The sequence below is a fragment of the Aegilops tauschii genome, chromosome 5, assembly GCF_002575655.3.
Source record: "Aegilops tauschii subsp. strangulata cultivar AL8/78 chromosome 5, Aet v6.0, whole genome shotgun sequence".
Taxonomy (NCBI): Eukaryota; Viridiplantae; Streptophyta; class Magnoliopsida; order Poales; family Poaceae; genus Aegilops; species Aegilops tauschii.
Genome location: NC_053039.3, coordinates 476,978,813 through 476,997,260, shown reverse-complemented (window position 1 = coordinate 476,997,260; position 18,448 = coordinate 476,978,813). Strand labels below are relative to the sequence as shown.

General features: G+C 43.8%; 3 protein-coding genes across 3 annotated transcripts; 1 reads left to right on the top strand and 2 right to left on the bottom strand.

Annotated features, from left to right (window-relative positions):
• Positions 1 to 641: 641 nt before the first annotated feature.
• Positions 642 to 3,967, bottom strand: LOC109786490 (autophagy-related protein 16). Its single transcript, XM_020345062.3, is given in 7 exon segments — positions 642 to 1,940; positions 2,489 to 2,684; positions 2,768 to 2,949; positions 3,264 to 3,396; positions 3,468 to 3,880; positions 3,883 to 3,933; positions 3,935 to 3,967. Coding segments are annotated over 7 exon segments (2,046 nt in total). The 3' UTR covers positions 642 to 902.
• LOC109786492 (ATP-dependent RNA helicase SUV3, mitochondrial) lies at positions 3,802 to 13,797 on the top strand. Its single transcript, XM_020345063.4, has 17 exons — positions 3,802 to 4,056; positions 5,944 to 6,061; positions 6,476 to 6,597; positions 6,678 to 6,868; positions 7,094 to 7,234; positions 8,048 to 8,170; positions 9,182 to 9,259; positions 9,840 to 10,008; positions 10,122 to 10,234; positions 10,359 to 10,439; positions 11,064 to 11,129; positions 11,396 to 11,460; positions 11,572 to 11,617; positions 11,699 to 11,815; positions 12,496 to 12,587; positions 12,694 to 12,798; positions 13,438 to 13,797. The coding sequence occupies exons 1-17, from the start codon at positions 4,002 to 4,004 to the stop codon at positions 13,475 to 13,477; spliced, it is 1,722 nt and encodes a 573-aa protein (XP_020200652.3). The 5' UTR covers positions 3,802 to 4,001; the 3' UTR covers positions 13,478 to 13,797.
• Positions 13,798 to 14,390: 593 nt separating this feature from the next.
• On the bottom strand, positions 14,391 to 16,545 carry LOC109786471 (uncharacterized). Its single transcript, XM_020345045.4, has 2 exons — positions 14,547 to 16,545; positions 14,391 to 14,416 (listed from the first exon to the last, which is right to left on the bottom strand). Exon 1 carries the CDS (start codon positions 16,267 to 16,269, stop codon positions 14,560 to 14,562), a length of 1,710 nt encoding a protein of 569 aa, XP_020200634.1. The 5' UTR covers positions 16,270 to 16,545; the 3' UTR covers positions 14,391 to 14,416; positions 14,547 to 14,559.
• Positions 16,546 to 18,448: the final 1,903 nt, after the last annotated feature.

Sequence of the window (18,448 nt, the reverse complement as noted above, 5' to 3'; positions counted from 1 at the left end):
GGTTTGTGCTGTAAAATTATTCTAGGATGGTTAAGTAGTAGTACTTCCTCACTTATTTTGGGACGGAGCGGCGTATTTGCTGATTGGATGGTGATTTGTTCATGGGAAATATTTTTTACTTGCTGTGAAATTTGGAAGTCATATGTAGCAGAACTCAAGTTGCAGTTGGTTGACAGACATACGGCCTCCTGCACCATCCACAACGCAACCCTCTGATAGATATTATACTCTGATTTTAGAGGAATGAACAGAACCAGATCTTGAGCCCAACCGACGCCTGACCTAGCACTGCTCACAAAAACAAAGACAGAACTGTTCAGTATTCAAAGCTTGCTCTGGTTCATCATCATGCATCTGACAAAATGAAACATTGTACCTAAGACCATCCCATCTTAGTCTGCCAAATCTCAATCAAGCTCAACCTGGCAAGACTGAATGAAGCCCCCATACAAAGACAACAACTGAGTTAAAAATAGTGTATTCATATGCAATCTACTCACTCGGTTTGGAGGGAGCATGTAACCAGAAAAAAAGCCAATGCCATCTTCCTCGATGTGGCCAAGCTTTGCTGCCCCGAAAGGGTTACACCCACTAATTTGCCATAAGAGATAAGAACCCACAGGTGTCAGCAAATGCACATGTTAAACCCTACAGAAACTTGAATTGTGTCGAAGAACTCGCAAACCCATCATTTTACCAGCAACAGATGACAGAAATCCCCTAAAAACATACAGAGAGGAAAGCAGATGACCGTACCGTGCTGTCAGTTTTGATAATTACAATTGAATTAGACACTAACTAAGTCATTTACATGCAAACGAGTGTCCTCAAGAATGGAACAATACCATATTGAAGCGAAACCCTCCACATCCTGGTTTGAATGACCGAAGGAAACACGGGTCTCAAGCCCATATATGAATATGATTCTTGTCGGCGGTGGCAAGAGGTCCAAACTCAGACCATGCACTTGTAACAACCGGCAATGAGTGGCCCTCTAGGATGGTCGGCCCCTCGTTCTTCGATCTCGACCATATGCAAACAGACCCATCAGAGGAGCCAGACGCTATGCAGTTCTCATCCGGGCTTATACAAGCTCTGCCCCAGCTGCCAACCAATCTGTTACTCGGGGCCCTGAATGTTCCACAAATCTCCACTACCTCCGTCGGCATTCTAACATCAAAAAGCTTGTGCACGCCCTCTCTCCCACTTGAAAGAACATGGTTTTTGCTCCGGGTTACACAGATCGAGCTGACATCAATATGAGCTGCTACCGTGGCAAAACATTTTCCACTGCGGATATCATGGAACTTTAGGCTTCCATCCCTATGACCTGAGCAAATGGCATCGCCATGGATGAAAGCTAGTGTATTGGGGTTGCTTGCTGACATTATGGTGCTTTTACAGAAGCCAGTCTGGAGATCCCAGATCTTGATAGTGCGGTCATTGGATGAACTAGCAATGACCAAACTTTTCACCCAGCTTGCGTCTACAGAACAGACATTTTTTGTGTGGCCAGTCAGAGTGTGACGAGGACGCCCCCCATTAACTTCCCATACAAACAACTTGTTAGAGCTACAGGCGGCAATTACAAACTTGTTATCATTGGTCACAGCAAGATCGTTGACAGTCCCCAAGCAACCCTGCAGAGTGGAGGTTAAAGCACCAGTATGCGCAGACCATATCTTGACAGTTTGATCCTGGCCACCACTGATTAGCTTATCTGTGTTATTCTGGAATATTATAGATCCACACCCACCATCATGAGCACGGATGGTGATCCTGCATGTAGATGGGATTGGTGTTTCCATGATGTCAACATACCCAGCTTCGGATCGCCGAATGACGCCATCAGCTTCTTGTTGTGCATGGTGTTGTATTCCGCCAGCGCCAAGCCCAGCTGCCTTTAGCTTTAGGACCATCTCCTCATACATCGCATTGGCCTGAACAATTTTTTCCACACCAGTTAAAGCAGCACTTTTTTGGTACATACAAATATTACGGGCACAGTTATCTATGTAAAACATACTGATAAATAAAGCATCCCTGACAGCTAACACAACCATAAATCAGTAAGCATTTAGCTCTTCTATTTCCACTCTTGTCAAGAAGCGAAAAGTGTTTCAACATTACATACAATTCCAAAAAGAGTCAAAGTTTTACGGATGAAAGGATCACTACTGTTATCTTGTAAACTTAAAGAGCTGAAGTATTTTAACAAAAAAAACTGAGACTGAAGCAAACGATCACCAAATATAGTACAGCAAGTCCCTTGTGTTATGTCATGATACGCAATTAAGCATGCTGGCACTTAAGGTATCTCATCGTAGATCCACTGGTCGGGCGATTGATGCATTGCTAACAGGTGAGAAGATTATTATTTTTCTGTATCATATTAGTGGGCCTAACAGTTTCTTACAATCTTCAATTTGCGATAGTTTGTACAGGAATGGTGAAGTCTTAGCAATAGTAAAAGGAGACAACAGGGTACCTCATTAAGCTTCTCTGCCTCCACCATCTTCGCTTGCATCAATCGCTCAACCAGCTGTGTGTTCTCATGCTCCACAGCTTTAAGTTTTGTTAGCACCCGTTCAAGTTCGGCTTTAGCCGCCTGGTGCTCCTGAACGAGAAGATCTAAAGCGTTTGTCTTCTCTTCAAGTGACTGTTTTAGCTGTACGTTCTCTTCGCTGCAAAAGTTTCATCCGGACATCAACGGCAGTGTTCATACTCAATTAAACACAGCAGCAAAACTATCCATCACATTCAATACCTAGTCTGCTGAAGTTCACTCTGCAAAGCCGTAATCAGTGCCTCCTTCTCTTTGAGCAGCGCTTTGGACGTTTTCGCCTCGTTTATCTCGGAAACGAGCTGCTCAGACAACCGGGATTGAGCCTTGTAGCACTGCTGCAGCTCCAACTCGTTCTTCTCGGCCTTCTCTTTCCACTCCAAAGCCTACAAAGAGGGTCAGCAAACCAGTCACTACACGCAGAAGGCACCAAAGAAGCTCCAAACGCAAGGATTAATACTTATTTTCGTGGATTACTTAGTGAAACTATTCGACATTGTGATTGTGCCACTCCTACTTGAGCAGCAGTCACTGTTTCACCGCGAGAGAGGAACAATCAACTTCACACAGCCGACCCCATCAGCACATTCTTTTTGAGACTTTATGTGGCTCGAATGCGTGTTCACTGGTGAAGTCAAATTGGCCCGATTCGATCCAAGCTCGCAAGATCAGTAAGAAGGGGATAGAGATTGGTACTTACGTGGGCGGCGAAGGGCCGGTTGAGCGCCTCGATGGCGGGGCGGTGGGCCCCCTCCTCGACGAGATGCCGCTGCCGCAGCGCCCGCAGCGCGCGCTGGATGGCCGCCTTGCCGGCATCTGCCTCCGCCTGCGTCCTGCACCGCCAACCCTTAAGCAAACGACGGAGGAATCACGAGATTTGCTGCTTAGTTCGAGGAAAGCTCACATGCTCGCGTCGATCCCGTCGGCGGCGTCGGCGGCGGAGGTGGCGTGCCCGGCGGTGCGGGGCGCCGCGGCGAGGGCGACTGACTTGGGTGGAGAGGAAGACGAAAGCGAAAGAGGAACGAAGCCGATGGGGTGGCGTGTCCGGGCCGCGAAGGGAGCCCGCCCGGTTCGATATGGACTGGGACGCTCGTAAGGTGGGCTCGACTCGGATACGGGCTGGAGGAGGAGTTGGGCCTGAAACCCACCTCGGAAGCAAAATGGGCCGAGCGAGATGCGGATGGGGCGGAATATTCCGGCCTTGGCGACCACGCGACGAACCGTCTTGACCAGCGACCGCGAGCGGCATCTCCGCCTCCCACGCCGCCTCGCTTCCCGGCGAAAGCCACGGCCGCCTCCGTCTTCCACCCCACCCAACCCCACGTGCCGTGCTCCGCACGTAAGTGCGCATTCCCCTCACCCCCCCGCCCCCTCGTCGCGGAGCTGGTTCTGGTGCCCCGCCATCTGAATTGTGCCATCGAGGGGAGCGTACGGCGAAATGGCGGTTGCCGCGCTCCTGCGCCGGGGGGCGCTCTCGTCGTCGTGCCGCCATGGTCAGTGCCCGCTTTCTTGAACGGCTTGTTGGGTTCCTGGGCGTCCTGTCTGTACTGCGCGTGGTCCGTCCATGATGTTTCGTGAGCTGCTGTCAATGTCCGCCGGCGCACGTGCACGTTGTGTGTTCGGCGGAATGCCAGAGGCCGGGCGGGCGATATGCGGCGTTATAGTGTCGCCGATCGGGTCAGCCAATGTGTCAATTGTCTGGGGAAATGGAAGAAAAGGCACTAAATCATAGAATAGAATGGGATAATTAGACATGACCAATTGACCATGTCATACACACAATATAAGGGATATATATCATTGTTCACACGATGGCACGAATAAATCAGATATGACAAGTTCACACAAACCTGGGCAACTGTGGTAAGTTAATTTTGGTGCTCCAACAGAAAAGACCACCCCCAATGACAGGCAATGCTAGAACATCTGGAGCTGATGGAGATTCAACAATTTCCTCATCCCCTTTTCTTTTAAAAAATGACTGCATCCTCTGCTGTTTCAAGCACACACCACAGCGGTAATAGATGGGGTGAACACTACTGGGAGTGGACATCAAAATTTCAGTCAATCAACTTGGGTGTACTGAACATGCGTAACACCAGGGTCCAGGGCGAGTGGGCTATGACCTCGGGTTCGGCGTGCACTGCCGGCATGGGCGTGCCTTGTGCTGGCGGTGTGGCTTCAAACGCGGAGAAGCCGCGGACGCCGGCGCGTGGCTTGCCGGTGTGGGCGGATTTGGTCGGTGAGCCATGGGCATGCCACATGCATCCACTCCAACCACCAGCCGAGAGCGGAGATGGAGGTCAGAAGGGGATCGAGGTCTCGGGGGAGGAGGTCTGTAGTTCAGAACTTAGGATAAGCTATCAGGCCACCGACGGCCGACGCCCAGCACTGGCGGTGGAAGCGGACGAACTCCATGGACGAGCCGACGTTTCTTTCTGAATCGCTCTATCTGATGATGGACTGAACCTACGCGAGGGGAATATACCTAGTAAAAATTTGTTTTCACTTTTGGAAGGGGGATTGTGGCTGGGTATTGTTCTGATGGATAGAGTATAGCTACAGATTTATCTTTATGTAGAGTACTTCTCGGTTGCAAAATAGACGTCCGAGAAAGCGTTGCATTGAACTTCTTTTAATTTTACCATTAGTTTGAACTCGTTTTTTTCCCTCAGATTTTTCTGTTTGTTACATTGGGGAAAATTGTTTTCTTGTACTTCATGTTTACAGTGGGCATACATAAGCATCCATGCATGTTGTGTATAGATATGTGCTTTTTGTACTGAGATGGTCAGATTTAATGTATGCATATTCTGCTGTTAACCTGTGTAATGAGCTTAACAAGTACAGAGTTAGCTCGTGAGTTAAGCGAGCAGACCTGAGTTCATGTCTCAACTCGTTATGTTAAAGAGCCGGGCCAAGCTAACTCGATACTTTACACTTAGGTTATCTTAATTTATCTTGCCAACATATTCATATTGAAAATAATGGACAGAGTTCATCTTGGAAACTTTCGTCTTGAATGTAGGGGCTATAACCTTTATGGGGTTATGATATTATTGCTTAACCCAATGGAAGCAGTTCTTTTTGGGGTGAATATGTCATCTATGGAAACCTAGTCTGTTGTGATTTGAACAATATTATTCACTTCTGTAAGCACATTGGACCCCGAGAGCTATCAGTCGCACGTGCAGCTTCTCCTTACCATGCTTCGTAGAAAAAGCAGAGTCAGGAGTGGCGCTCGCCACAGTGTGTTAGTCACTTGCATTGTTATTACCAATGTGGACTGTTAGTCTCTGCAATATGCTTTATGGTGCCAAAACTTTGGTAGGTTGGTCCATTGTGCTAAGATTTTTTTTTGTAACACCTTTTGTCTACAGATGTTTATATCCGTTGCCTTCTCTCCGATTCTGATCTACATCCCTTGGTCAATTCTGCCAATTTAAATTTTTGGAGGGGCAACCACAACTCTGGGAAGTTCGATTTCACTGATATGACGTAAGAATACATTTCGTTCCCCTTTCACTACCTAATATCCAAGTTTCCTCTACATATTCTTGCCAGTGTATAATGTGTGCATTATGTACCAATGTACTATATCTTCAAGGGAATCCATTTCTTGTCTGCTTAAAACAATTGTCTAGTGTGGGATGCTGGTATACAGTATGGTTCATCTAATTAAGTGAAAACAAAAGGAGGCAATATTATTCTTGTTTCAAATATGTGACACAACAGTGCTGCACAAGTGCACATGCTATTTTAGTTCGTTTATTAATTAGCCTAAGCAATCATCACACCAAAGTGCAATTTAACTTTTCGAGATTAATTACATGCCAAGATATGGTGTAAACACTGTTTTCCTCATTGTCCCATAAAGACTTGAATTAAGTTCTGTGCTATCTTGAGTAACAGGCATCCTCATTTATGGTATCCGAATGCCCGAGAAAAGAAGCGCAATGTATTTTTGCATGTTGGTCCTACAAACAGTGGGAAAACACATAATGCCCTCAAACGATTAGAAGCAAGCTCTTCAGGTACTGTTTTGATCTACCCAGTCAAACTGAAAGAGCATACAGTTTAAATGACTGCTCTTATTTCTAACCAAATGATGTAGGTGTGTACTGTGGACCTCTAAGATTGTTAGCACGGGAGGTAGCAGAAAGATTAAACAAAGCTAGTGTCCCGTGTAACTTGACTACTGGACAAGAAAGGGAAGAAATTGAAGGTGCAAAGCATAGCTCAGTGACGGTTGAGATGGCTGATGTGACGACTGAGTATCAGTGCGCTGTTATTGATGAAATTCAGGTATGTAGTGATCCACATTTTGTGCACTCGCTAGGAAAATGTATATTTGTACTGTATTATTATTATTTAAACTAGTGTCTATTGATAATTTACAGATGAGAAAGTTGAGACCTATCAAGCTATTTTTTTCAATAAACCATCCAACTAACCATACCTTCAACTGTCTACGAAATATTGTTTGGAATGTTCCTCATAATTCTTTTTTCATTTGCTTTGACGTAGTAGATGGTTGGCTGTAGAACAAGGGGTTGTTCATTTACACGTGCACTTCTGGGGCTTTGTTCAGATGAGCTTCATGTTTGTGGTGACCCAGCTGTTGTCCCTATTATTCAGCGATTGCTTGAAGCTACTGATGATGTGGTTACGGTAATTTAACCAAAACTCACGTAATTTCTGATGATTGTTAATGTACCCAGCATGTAATGTCTTCAACACATATGATAGTTGTCAAATTGAATTGTATTAAGCTTGCCACTTATGTTCCTCTGCCAGGATAATACACTAGTTATGAAATTGATTTTTTTTCCCACATGGATAGTAAATTTAATCCTTTGTACAGTAAGAGTAAGACGATGTAACTACTCAGTATTGGTAGGATGAAACAGTAGTAAATATCACGTCACATGTTTCCAAATTGTCTCCCAGTTCAAGCAGACAGTGATTTTCTGAACTGGTCATATCTTACTTCCACACACAATTTTGTATGATGGAATCATGAAAATCAGGGATAACAAAATCAGTCTATTAGGCTTTCGCCCAAGGTATGCTTTCTAACCTGTTACTCAAGTAATGCTCTGTCATGTACCAGTTTTAAGCCTTCGCTTGAAATTTAGGTTGCAACCCAGTGTAGTAAGTAGCAAGTAATAACATTAATTTTGGACCTCTGCATGAAAACTGTGTGTGGTCATGTGGATCTTCTTTTTGTTAGAGTTGTGGATTGTTCTACAATTGCAGACAGTTTCCAAGTGAATTTTATTTACTTATCCTGCCCATCGTGCTATGTGGTACTCCCTCCGATCCATATTAATTATTATGGATGGGAGGGAGTAGTTATTTTTAGTGCTAATTCTGCTGAGTACTGATGCAAACATCTTGAGAACAATATGTCACATAGCAAATATCCTAACATGCTCATAGTCAAAAAATATGCTAACATGCTGGGTCTATGTTGCTGAACAGATTCAATATTATGAGAGACTATCTCCTTTGGTTCCTTTGAAGTCTATACTTGGGTCTTTTTCAAACATCAAGGCAGGGGATTGCATGGTAACGTTCTCACGGCGTGAGATATATAAGCTTAAGGTTGGTGTTCTTCAAGTGATATTCCATCAATGGTTCATTATTTTGGGAACATGTCATAAAATTAGAGGGTCATACAAAAGAAAACTGAGAAAGTCTCACTAGTTTTGGGGGGGGGGGAAATATCAGAAACCCGAATTTCAACTTTATTTACCCTATCAACCCAATTGGATGTCAACATGTAAATATAAAAATGATCAAAACTCTCCATACCCATGTATGACAAAAACCCTTGAATCAAGAGCTGTTTAGCTCTCTATCCAATTTTAAATTTTGAACACCACACATCTTAATACCCAGAAAGAAAGGGAAGGGACAATTATTTGACCTTGGCAGTCAAACTTTTTTATGCCTGGAAACTGTACATCTGCATACCAGGAGTTAATTACAACTGATCTTGGTTCTTGGTATTGTGCTCAGTGAAGGAAACCAAAGTACATCCGTACCAAAGTAATTTGGGAAGGGGGAGGGGAGGTCACACGATTGGCACTCACTAAATAATATAGTTGATATGTCATGTTGCAGTGGCAATGGTAGTTTTGTGACATGATAGATACTTCATGAAACCTGTTTTCGTAGTTAGCAACCATCCAATCATCTCTGTTTCCTTTCACCTTTTCATGATACATGCTGGTTGAATATTCACAACAAATATAAGCAGTGAAAATTAAAATGCAATCCCATGACTATTTCCAGAAGAAACAGTTAAGCCAGGGCCGCCAGTACTGCAGTGCAAAGATTTGGTCCGGTGATCCTGCGCTTCCTAGCCTAACTAAAGGAGAATTTGGTGCTCATAGTACTTACCATTGTTAGTTTATACCCATAGTATGTGGTCGTGTGCACAAATACATGACAATGTTTTTCCTTTTGAAGAAGAATACATGACATTGATGCATCATTCTGTTATTTTATGGACTAGAGGGCTCTATATTTTTATTAGAAGTACACATCTGCCAGATAAAGTGAAATACAGAGCTTCAGCTACCTTTATATTGCAATTTTTCATTCATGCAGAAAAAAATTGAAATGGCGGGAAATCATCTTTGCTCTGTAGTCTATGGCTCATTACCACCAGAAACTCGAACGAAACAGGTAATTTGTAATACAGTATTTGGGTATGCCCCATCATACTAGTATTAGAACATATACCTCATTGAGTCATTGTCATATATCTGTAGGCCCTAATCTAATTAGAGTAAGGTTAAATATCACACCTTCCATTTGAACATGTTGACATGCATATCAGCACATTTAATTTGTTAAACCTACTCATTGAGTCATTGATATACATTATATAGCGTCATGTAGCTGAATTTTGGTTAACAAAGTTAATATGGTATGTGATGGTTGAGTTACAAATTACAACAATCTGAATAATAAAGCATTTTTTACAATTACAGAACCCATTTTATCAATGCTGCTTTAAATGCTTTGTAAGTGAGCATACTGTTCAATGTTTGTACCTGCTATTTGCGAGGATTTTAATGAACACCACTTGTTTCTTTCTATATAATTTATTAATAGAACATGCCCACAACTCTTAGCCAGAATTAGAAGTTTGCGAATAATAGTTGTAGGCAATAAATTCAGTCTGTTGCTTGTCGTAATTTTGTTCTCCATGATGGCATGATTGTTATGGATAAATTTGTTAATCTGTTTCCTAAGCTTCCAGGCGACAATGTTCAATGATGAAGCCAGTGACCTTAATGTGCTAGTGGCTAGCGATGCTATTGGAATGGGTCTTAATCTGAACATTTCTAGAATTATTTTCTCTACACTGAAGAAGTTTGATGGTATCTGCACCAGGGAGCTGACTGTGCCTGAGATCAAACAGATTGCTGGTACTATGTTTGCTTTTCAGTCGTTTTACCCCTGGCAGTTTTCTCTTCCCTTATTACAGAGCCCTCTTGAGCTGTGAATTGAGCTTGTTCTGCATGTCTTATTCTTTTGGTAGGCAGAGCTGGGAGATATGGATCTAAATTTCCAGTTGGCGAAGTGACCTGTCTAGATGCTGAAGATCTCCCATTACTACACTCATCCCTGAAGTCACCTTCTCCCATTATAGAGGTGCCCACCCATTACTGAGCAACATAATGAATCCAACTGTTATTATATGATGAAACTTCAAGAAGCTCTGTATGACTCGTATTTGTAAAAGCTAACCACAGATGCTGCATTGCTTTATCTGCAGCGTGCTGGACTTTTTCCCACATTTGATTTATTGTCCGTGTATTCACGATTACATGGAACTGACTTTCTTCACCCTATATTGGTAAGCTATAAGTACCATCTTTTTCGTATTGAAATGCATTGGTTCAAGCACAGAGCAGCCTTCATACTTCTATAACATGTTACTTGTCAATGCCAAAGCTAAATGTTACAGTAAAAAATAGTTAATGATGATAGCAATTTTGTTGTGCCAGTTTGTATGGGGCAGTGAGTTACTCAACAATTATTGTGGTTGGTGCGATCAATTATGCACTACAATAATTTAGCTATATTTTGAGGTATCTTATATTTGCTTGGATTTCAGTTTTTTTTTCGAGAAAACGCAAAGGACTCTTTGCGTTTCATTTCATTGAAAAGATGAGAAGATACAATCCTCCTAGGAGGTGGTGGTTACATGGATTGGCAACCTATCAGTGGACATCCCAGTTAGTGGGGAGGACTACCCTGAGACCCAAAGCGCCAGCTTGTGCCCAGCATGACATTGCTTGTTCACAAGTCTCAACAATTATAAATTGGAGTTTACTTTTTCTCTATGTACTTCTTTTTCTGTAATGTGTTATCTTCTTCTCTCCCATTGAGTAAATCTCAATGCTTTGTGTGTATTTACAGCTATTTCCTCTGGACAGGACTCAGAAATATGTGTTGCCCTTTTTTCATTCTGCTGCAGGAACGTTTCTTGGACAAGGCTAAACTGTCTCCGGACTATTTTATTGCCGATTGCGAAGATATGCTGGTATTTTATTTCATTAAGAAACACATTTTTCTCTGCTTGGTCAACTTCTACAAGCTACATCTAAACAATGTAAATAAGATTGCCTGGGTAGAAAAGCACCAACTGTTTGACTGCCTTCTTTAAAAAGGCAACAACTTTGCATTATATTTAAATTAATATCAATAGACTAATAATGAACTTTGTAACTGTAAGCTAGATTTATTTCTGCTATTGAATTGTGGTTCATTATTTTATCTAGTCACATTTCTTCCTCCCACTGTTAACAGAAAGTTGCTGCTATTGTTGATGAGTTGCCTCTTGCGTTGCACGATAAGTATGTCTTTTGTCAAAGGTGATTTACAATCTATCCCAGTATTAACATATGCCTTTTCTAGATTCTATTGTTCTAATCTATTGTCGCCTATCTGGCATCCTGATCACTTTCTGACACTTCATACTGCAGTCCAGTGGATGTGAGGGATGATATATCTACTCAAGGATTAACACAGGCAAACATTTCTACCTCTATTGTTTATTTGTATGTTTTTGTAGAATTAGGAAACAGTTTCACTAAAATTTTCAAGATGCAGTTTGCAGAAAATTATGCAAAGAAAGGCACAGTTCGGCTTAAAGAAATATTTACACCTGGAACACTGCGGGTGCCTACAACACACAATCAACTCCAGGAGCTTGAATCGGTTCACAAGGTTATTCCCTATTTTATTTCTCTAGCAAATTACTCCCTCTGTAAAGAAATATAAGACCTTTTAGGTCACTAAAGTAGTGACCTAAAAAGTCTTATATTTCTTTACAGAGGTAGTATATCAGAAGATAATACCTGTAATTTGCCAGTCAATATCAGCACTACTATAAATCTTGTCAATGTTCTTCTAATCACAAATTATTTTGCTCTTAAACATGTGCATTGTCTATTCTGTTGTGAAGGCAGTTTCTTTTCTGCATTATATAAACTTCCAAGTTAAAAATCAAACTTGGGAGTTCCAAGGATGGTACAACATACCATAGCATAGACTACCACCTCAAATACTGAAACGCAAACTAAAGTGGTTTTCTGTGCTAGAAATCCCCCTCCCCACCCCCAATCACTGGGCTAGCACTCATTTCTCATTGATCCATAATTTTATACTTGTATAGGGCCTAACATGTCATTACATAATTCAGTGGGCTGCATTGGATCTGTGTGCATGCAAGATGAGCTTTTTTGGAAAAATGTTGGACTAGACACTTGTTGCCATTTCAGGCAACCGTTACTTCCGGAGAGTTCCTAGTTTCTACAGTGATTATTTAGATTTCATTTTGGCAGGCCGCTGTCTCGAAACTGTTTCTAAAGTGAGATTAATCAGCATCCCATTTGTGATCGTTGCAGGTCCTAGAGTTGTATGTGTGGTTAAGCTACAGATTCGATGACTCTTTCCCAGATCGTGAATTGGCGGCTTCCCAAAAGTCAATATGCAGCATGTGAGCTCTTTGTTCTTCTTTTTCGAGTTAGAATAAAAAGGAAAAAGAGAGTTTATTTTTTCATCTTTTTTCATAAATAATCTGGAGGTCTGATTGGCAATGTCAGGTTGATTGAAGAATACCTTGAGAGGTCAGGATGGCAGCAACAAGGACAAAGAAGGGTTTTGCGTACTCCACGGAAATTGCGCCGAGAATATGATGCGTTACAATTGTATGATACATCTCTTCAGATGCCATATATTATTTGCATTCTAAAAGATGAATCAATATGCTATAATTTGTTTAGCTAAAAGCCAGATTTCTCAACCTTCTGTAACTTTCATAATTCTGCGCTTCAACTACCCCCCTTTCAAATAAGTAGGAATGGTGACAAATGGAGTAATCTATCATGCATCTACTACAACCACGTGTACTTGGTCGTTGTTGGTATTCAACATTTTTTGCATTTTACCTTTAAATAATTTTTTTCTAGGCCGGCCCAGTTGATTTTCTCAAGTGGTTATGACTTGCGTTGTGTGTGCTTGCTTATGGGCTCATATTCTTCCTAGAGTTTTTTAAAAGTTTATTAGGGGTAGTGATATACTGCATCATGTACATAGAATTGTTGTTCCATCACTATGTGCTGCCATTACAATATATTTTCATGCATTTCTCTTGATGTGTGCCTCTAATGCACTTGACCACATAATATTGTTTGTTAAAACTTAAAAAGGCACTATTGCTAAAAAATCCTTTTACGTCCACATGAAAGTGCTGTTACATAAGATGATTAATTTTAATATCATTGTTTTCCCTTCTTTTTAGAACATCTGTTTCTTGATGTAACCATCTTCTGGTTAACAATGAACAGGCGCGGATATTTTCGAGAAATTGACGCAAGATCAAAATAGAGGCTGATTCAAGAAACAACACCTCGCCATATTTGGTCAATATTTGAGCAAATGTCCAGGGAATGCATCTGACTATTCCTACTGGATATGTGAAATGTGATCACTGGCAAGCAGCGATAAAATGGCACCTGTGTGGCAGAAGATCTACTTGGACTCGCCTTTCAACGTCATTGAAGTTGACCTTACGTAGTCAATGTGGCAGCACATAATATTATTCTCCATCCATCAGATTTGTACTAGCTCTTTCAGTAGCACTTTCTGTAACTAGTACAAATGGAATTGTACATTACAAGTAAAACATGAGGTGCAGGCATGAAGAACCATTTGTCATATTGCAGTGCACCATTCCAAATTATTTGAAGTTCTAGCTTTGTCCTAAGTTGAACTTCTTTCTAAGTTTGACCGATTAATTTCAGTAGTTTCCTCATAAAATACGTTTCCATACCATATGTATATTTGATGCTGTAAATATTAGCACATTTTGCTTTAGACATGGTAAAATTTATTAAAGTTTGACTTGGGACAAAGCTAGAACTTCATATAATTTGGAATGGAGGGAGTATATACAATGACGATAATTTCCATGCGTTAACTCTGTATGGTATCAGAAAGGCATTAATGTGTTTGCTCAACTGTTGGAAATAAGGGAGCATAAATAAGGCTGCTGATTTTGTGAAGTCTGAATGCTGTCCTATTTGATTTTGCATGTCCAGTTGCATTTTCGTGAACAACCTCTGTAGGGCTTGCAGGAAACTGTTTATATATACTAAAATGGTTCACCGGCTTGCAGGAAACTGTTTATATATGCTAAAATGCTTCATGGTGAACCGCTTCCACATACTTTTTATATTGCAGACGGTGATGAAAAGGAATAAAATCGGCAGCTGGTAGGGGACTTGGCCAATGTCCTTACTGCTATGGAACTTCTGGTCTTCTTTTCTGCTGTTGCGAATATAGTTAAATGTAGCAGAGCAACAGAACTGTAACAGATCAATGACAGTGTAAAAAAGATTTTCCATTTCGATGAACGGATAGGTCGAATGACAAACTTGTATTACTGATTTTGTACCTTCCCATTTGTCCTAAGGTTCATAGCCACAAGCGTTTGACAGTATGTCAATATGCTGTCCAGCAGCACCATCCTTGTTCAAATGAGGGGAACCAGTGTGCTTCACAGCAGCTGCCCGCAGGGTGAGAAGTTGAATCTTTTTCTTTGCTGAATGGAGATTCGCCTTATCAAGCTTCTCAGTCACAAGATCAAACGTTTCTTTCTTCGGCGTAAAACCCTTCAGCACCATCTCCTCCAAAAACAGGCAAGACTGGGCGGGCTTCCCGTTTCGGCACAGCCAGGTTACCAACAAGGTATAGGTGCTGAAATCAGGGGTGATGTCCTTTCTAAACATGTGGCATATGAGGAACCGAAGTACCTTTATCCATTGCCTTTTACAGCACAGCTTCAGCAACGGGGTGTACGTCTTGATGTCAGGCTTGCATGACTGCTCCTCCATCCTAACCAGCATCTTCAGTGCATTCTCTGCCTGGGAGTGGTCACAGGCAGCAGAAATTAGGGTGTTGAAGGTAGCAACAGTGGGGGGAACTCCAGTGCTGGACATCTTATCGACGACGGAGTTTGCATCCTCCAGTCTCCCTGCTCTGCCGAGTATGTATATGAGAGAGTTGTAAAAGGAAGCGTCTGGGGCACAGCCATCCCTCCTCACCTTGTCAAATATATCCAAAGCTTCTTGCGTTCTTCCATCCTTCCCTAGAGCGTGCATCACGATCGTGTATGTGATAACATTTGGAGGGCATCCTTTCGAGCACATCTCGTTTAGGATGGCGTAAGCCGTCTGAAAATCTTTCTCCATGCAGTATGCTTCTATCAGGCTGGTGTAAGTTATCACTGAAGGCTTGAAGCCATGTTCCTCCATCTCCTTCATCGTATCACGGGCTTCATTCATCATCCTCGCCTTGCACCACCCATGGACCAACGTGTTGAAACTACTCTCGTCGGGAGGTACCGATCCCCTCAAATCTTGGAATGCGCCTCTGGCACGCTTCACGCTCCTCTCCTTGCACAGCGTGTCTAGGAGCACATTCATAGCTGTGGTGTCTTTCACAACACCAAACCGGTCCATTTTGTTGAAGGCGTCTATGGCATCGGTCCACCGGCTGGCCCCAGCGAGCCTCCTCATCACCTTTGTCATCGTTGCCAGCGACACCAAACCGCCAATCTCATCCATCTGAGTGATCAAGCCCCACATCAAATCAAACTGCTTGAACTTTCCTAGTATGTCAACCATTGAGTTGTATGAATCAGCAGAGTGGCAGTAGCCTTCCTGAGCACCGGCCCACATAAAGAACCCGAACGCCGCTACCCAATCACTGCTGAACCTCTTTAGGATCTTCTCGACCATGCGGTCTGATACCCTGACAGGGCAGCAGTCCATGGCTATCACGATGGCCTCTGGGGACGCAAAGCAAGAGGTCAGGATTCTGCTGGCTTCATCGAAATCAGCCTCGAACTCAGCCTCCTCGTGGGAGGCAGCCTCCGGGCGGAGCGACAGAGGCTTGGAGCTGCCTCCACGGCTCCGTTCCTCCACGGGATCAGACTTGATCGGGAGCACAAATTCGTCGTGGTCGTCATCATCAAAGGAGTCGCAGTCCTTCTTTGGGTTCCTGAACCATTCTGGCAGCTCGAAGCCTGCAGTGCAGAACCGTGACGCGGTGTGGTTCCCTTTATGTGGCCGGAGCACGGGCGGCTGCGACACAATGACCCGGCAGCATCGTTGCATTCTTCAGCTCAGAAGCCAGAACAGGCAGGCAATTCGTCGAGCACCTTGTCCGCGCGGCCACGTGCTCTGCCTCAAGAGCAGTAAAGGACACACCGTCGGCGCTAATTGTGACCGGCCGCAGGGCGACCACTAGCACCCTGAAAGAGCTGGGGGGGAGCTTGGCGGCGACGCGGCCGTAGGGGTTGTGAATGGTCTCTGGTGGGCTGCTAGCTAGAGGCGATGGGCTGCTAGCTAGACGCCATGGGCGACGAGGAGGGCGCCGCGGCGGGGAAGGGGAGCTTGAGCGGAGGAAGGAGTTGTGAATGGTCTGTGCTGGGCTGCTAGCCAGACGCGATGGTGGACGGGGCGAGTGCCGCGGCGGGCGGCGCGCGGCGAGTGGGTGGGCGGAGTGGTGTCGTCTCGCGGTCGGCGGCGAAGTACTAGAGCACCCGAAGAAACGTTTTGCGAGAAAACCAAAGACTCGAGCGCCAAAATTTACTCAAAGAACATGCACAGACATGTGCTATCGTAGATCAAAAGATACTCCCTCCGTTTCATCTCCAGAAAGACTTATATTTAGAAACAAAGTACAATATAAGAGCAACTCCAACCGGGTGACCCAAACGGACGACGCTTTTGTCCGTTTTTTATCGCCCGCCCGCCCAATGTTCGCCCTGTTTTAGATTTGGGTCGGCAGTGCGCCCAACGCGCCGACCCATATATACCGGCGTGGCCGGCTAGCCGCCCTATTTCAACAAATAGCTCATTTTTCATTGTTTCACACACAACTTTTGCATTCAAACATATAGTCAAATAAACATAGTTTCAACCGAATGAAATAGCATAGTTTTACAAGCTGAATAAAAGTAAAAATGTCTCACATAGTTTTGCAAGCCAAATAAAGAAGATACATCTATTGGTTGCCAACATGAGCCAATATATGCTCAACCAAATCATTTTGCAGTTGCACGTGAGTTTCCCAATCACGTCATGATGAAATTGGGTGAACTGTTCAAACGTTGCCGCTCCTCCATGCTCAGGCACAACATTCTCACTTTGAAACTAAAACCCTTGATCGTACAGACGTTCCGGGCGCTCATCTTCTACGATCATATTGCGCATGATCACACAAGCAGTCATCACCTCCCACAGTTTCTGCGTGCTCCAAGTATTAGCAGGATACAGAATGATGCCCCATCGAGATTGCAAAACACCAAAGGCACGCTCGACGTCCTTCCTAGCACTCTCTTGCTCTTGCGCAAATCTTTTCCTCTTCTCTCCGACTGGGTTGGGGATTGTCTTCACAATAGTGGTCCATTGAGGATAGATACCGTCACCCAGGTAGTATCCTTTGTCGTAGTTGTGGCCGTTGATAGTAAAGTTCACCGGTGGGCTGTTGCCTTCGGCAAGCCTAGCAAACACCGGCGAGCGCTGAAGCACGTTGATATCATTGTGATATCCGGCCATGCCAAAGAAAGAGTACCAGATCCAGAGATCTTGAGACGCCACGGCCTCTAGTATGACAGTGCAAGCCCTGACATGGCCCTTATACGGTCTTTGGCAAGCAGAAGGGCAGTTCTTCCACTCCCAGTGCATGCAGTCTATGCTGCCAAGCATCCCTGGGAAGCCCTTGCTGGCATTCATCACCAACAAACGGGTTGTATCTTGAGGAGTCGGCTCTCTCAAGTACTTAGGGCCAAACACAGGAATAACAGCCTTGCAGAACTTATACAGGGAGTCTAGGCAGTCTAGGCATGTAGACTCGCTCATACGGACGTACTCGTCAATGAGATCACCGCGCACTCCGTATGCAAGCATTCGGATGGCGGCAGTGCATTTCTGATAAGAGGAGAAACCAATCTTTCCAAGGGCATCCTCTTTGCACTCGAAATAGTCATCATAGCCGACCACCCCCTTTCTAATACGGTTGAAAAGATGCCTACTCATACGGAAACGGCAGCGGAATTTATGATGTTTGAACAACGGATTTGTTGTATCAAAGTAGTCCTTCCAAAGAAGGAAATGCCCGCTCTCTCGGTTGCGATTCAATGCCGGAAGGTGGCCCGGAGTGGAGCCACGGAACGACGGGCGCTGGCTATTGAGGTGGTGATGGACCAACACGGCAGCCAATATCTCCTCCTCGTCATCGGACGACGAATCATCGGAGTCGCAAAGGAAATTATGAAAAAACAACTCGTCG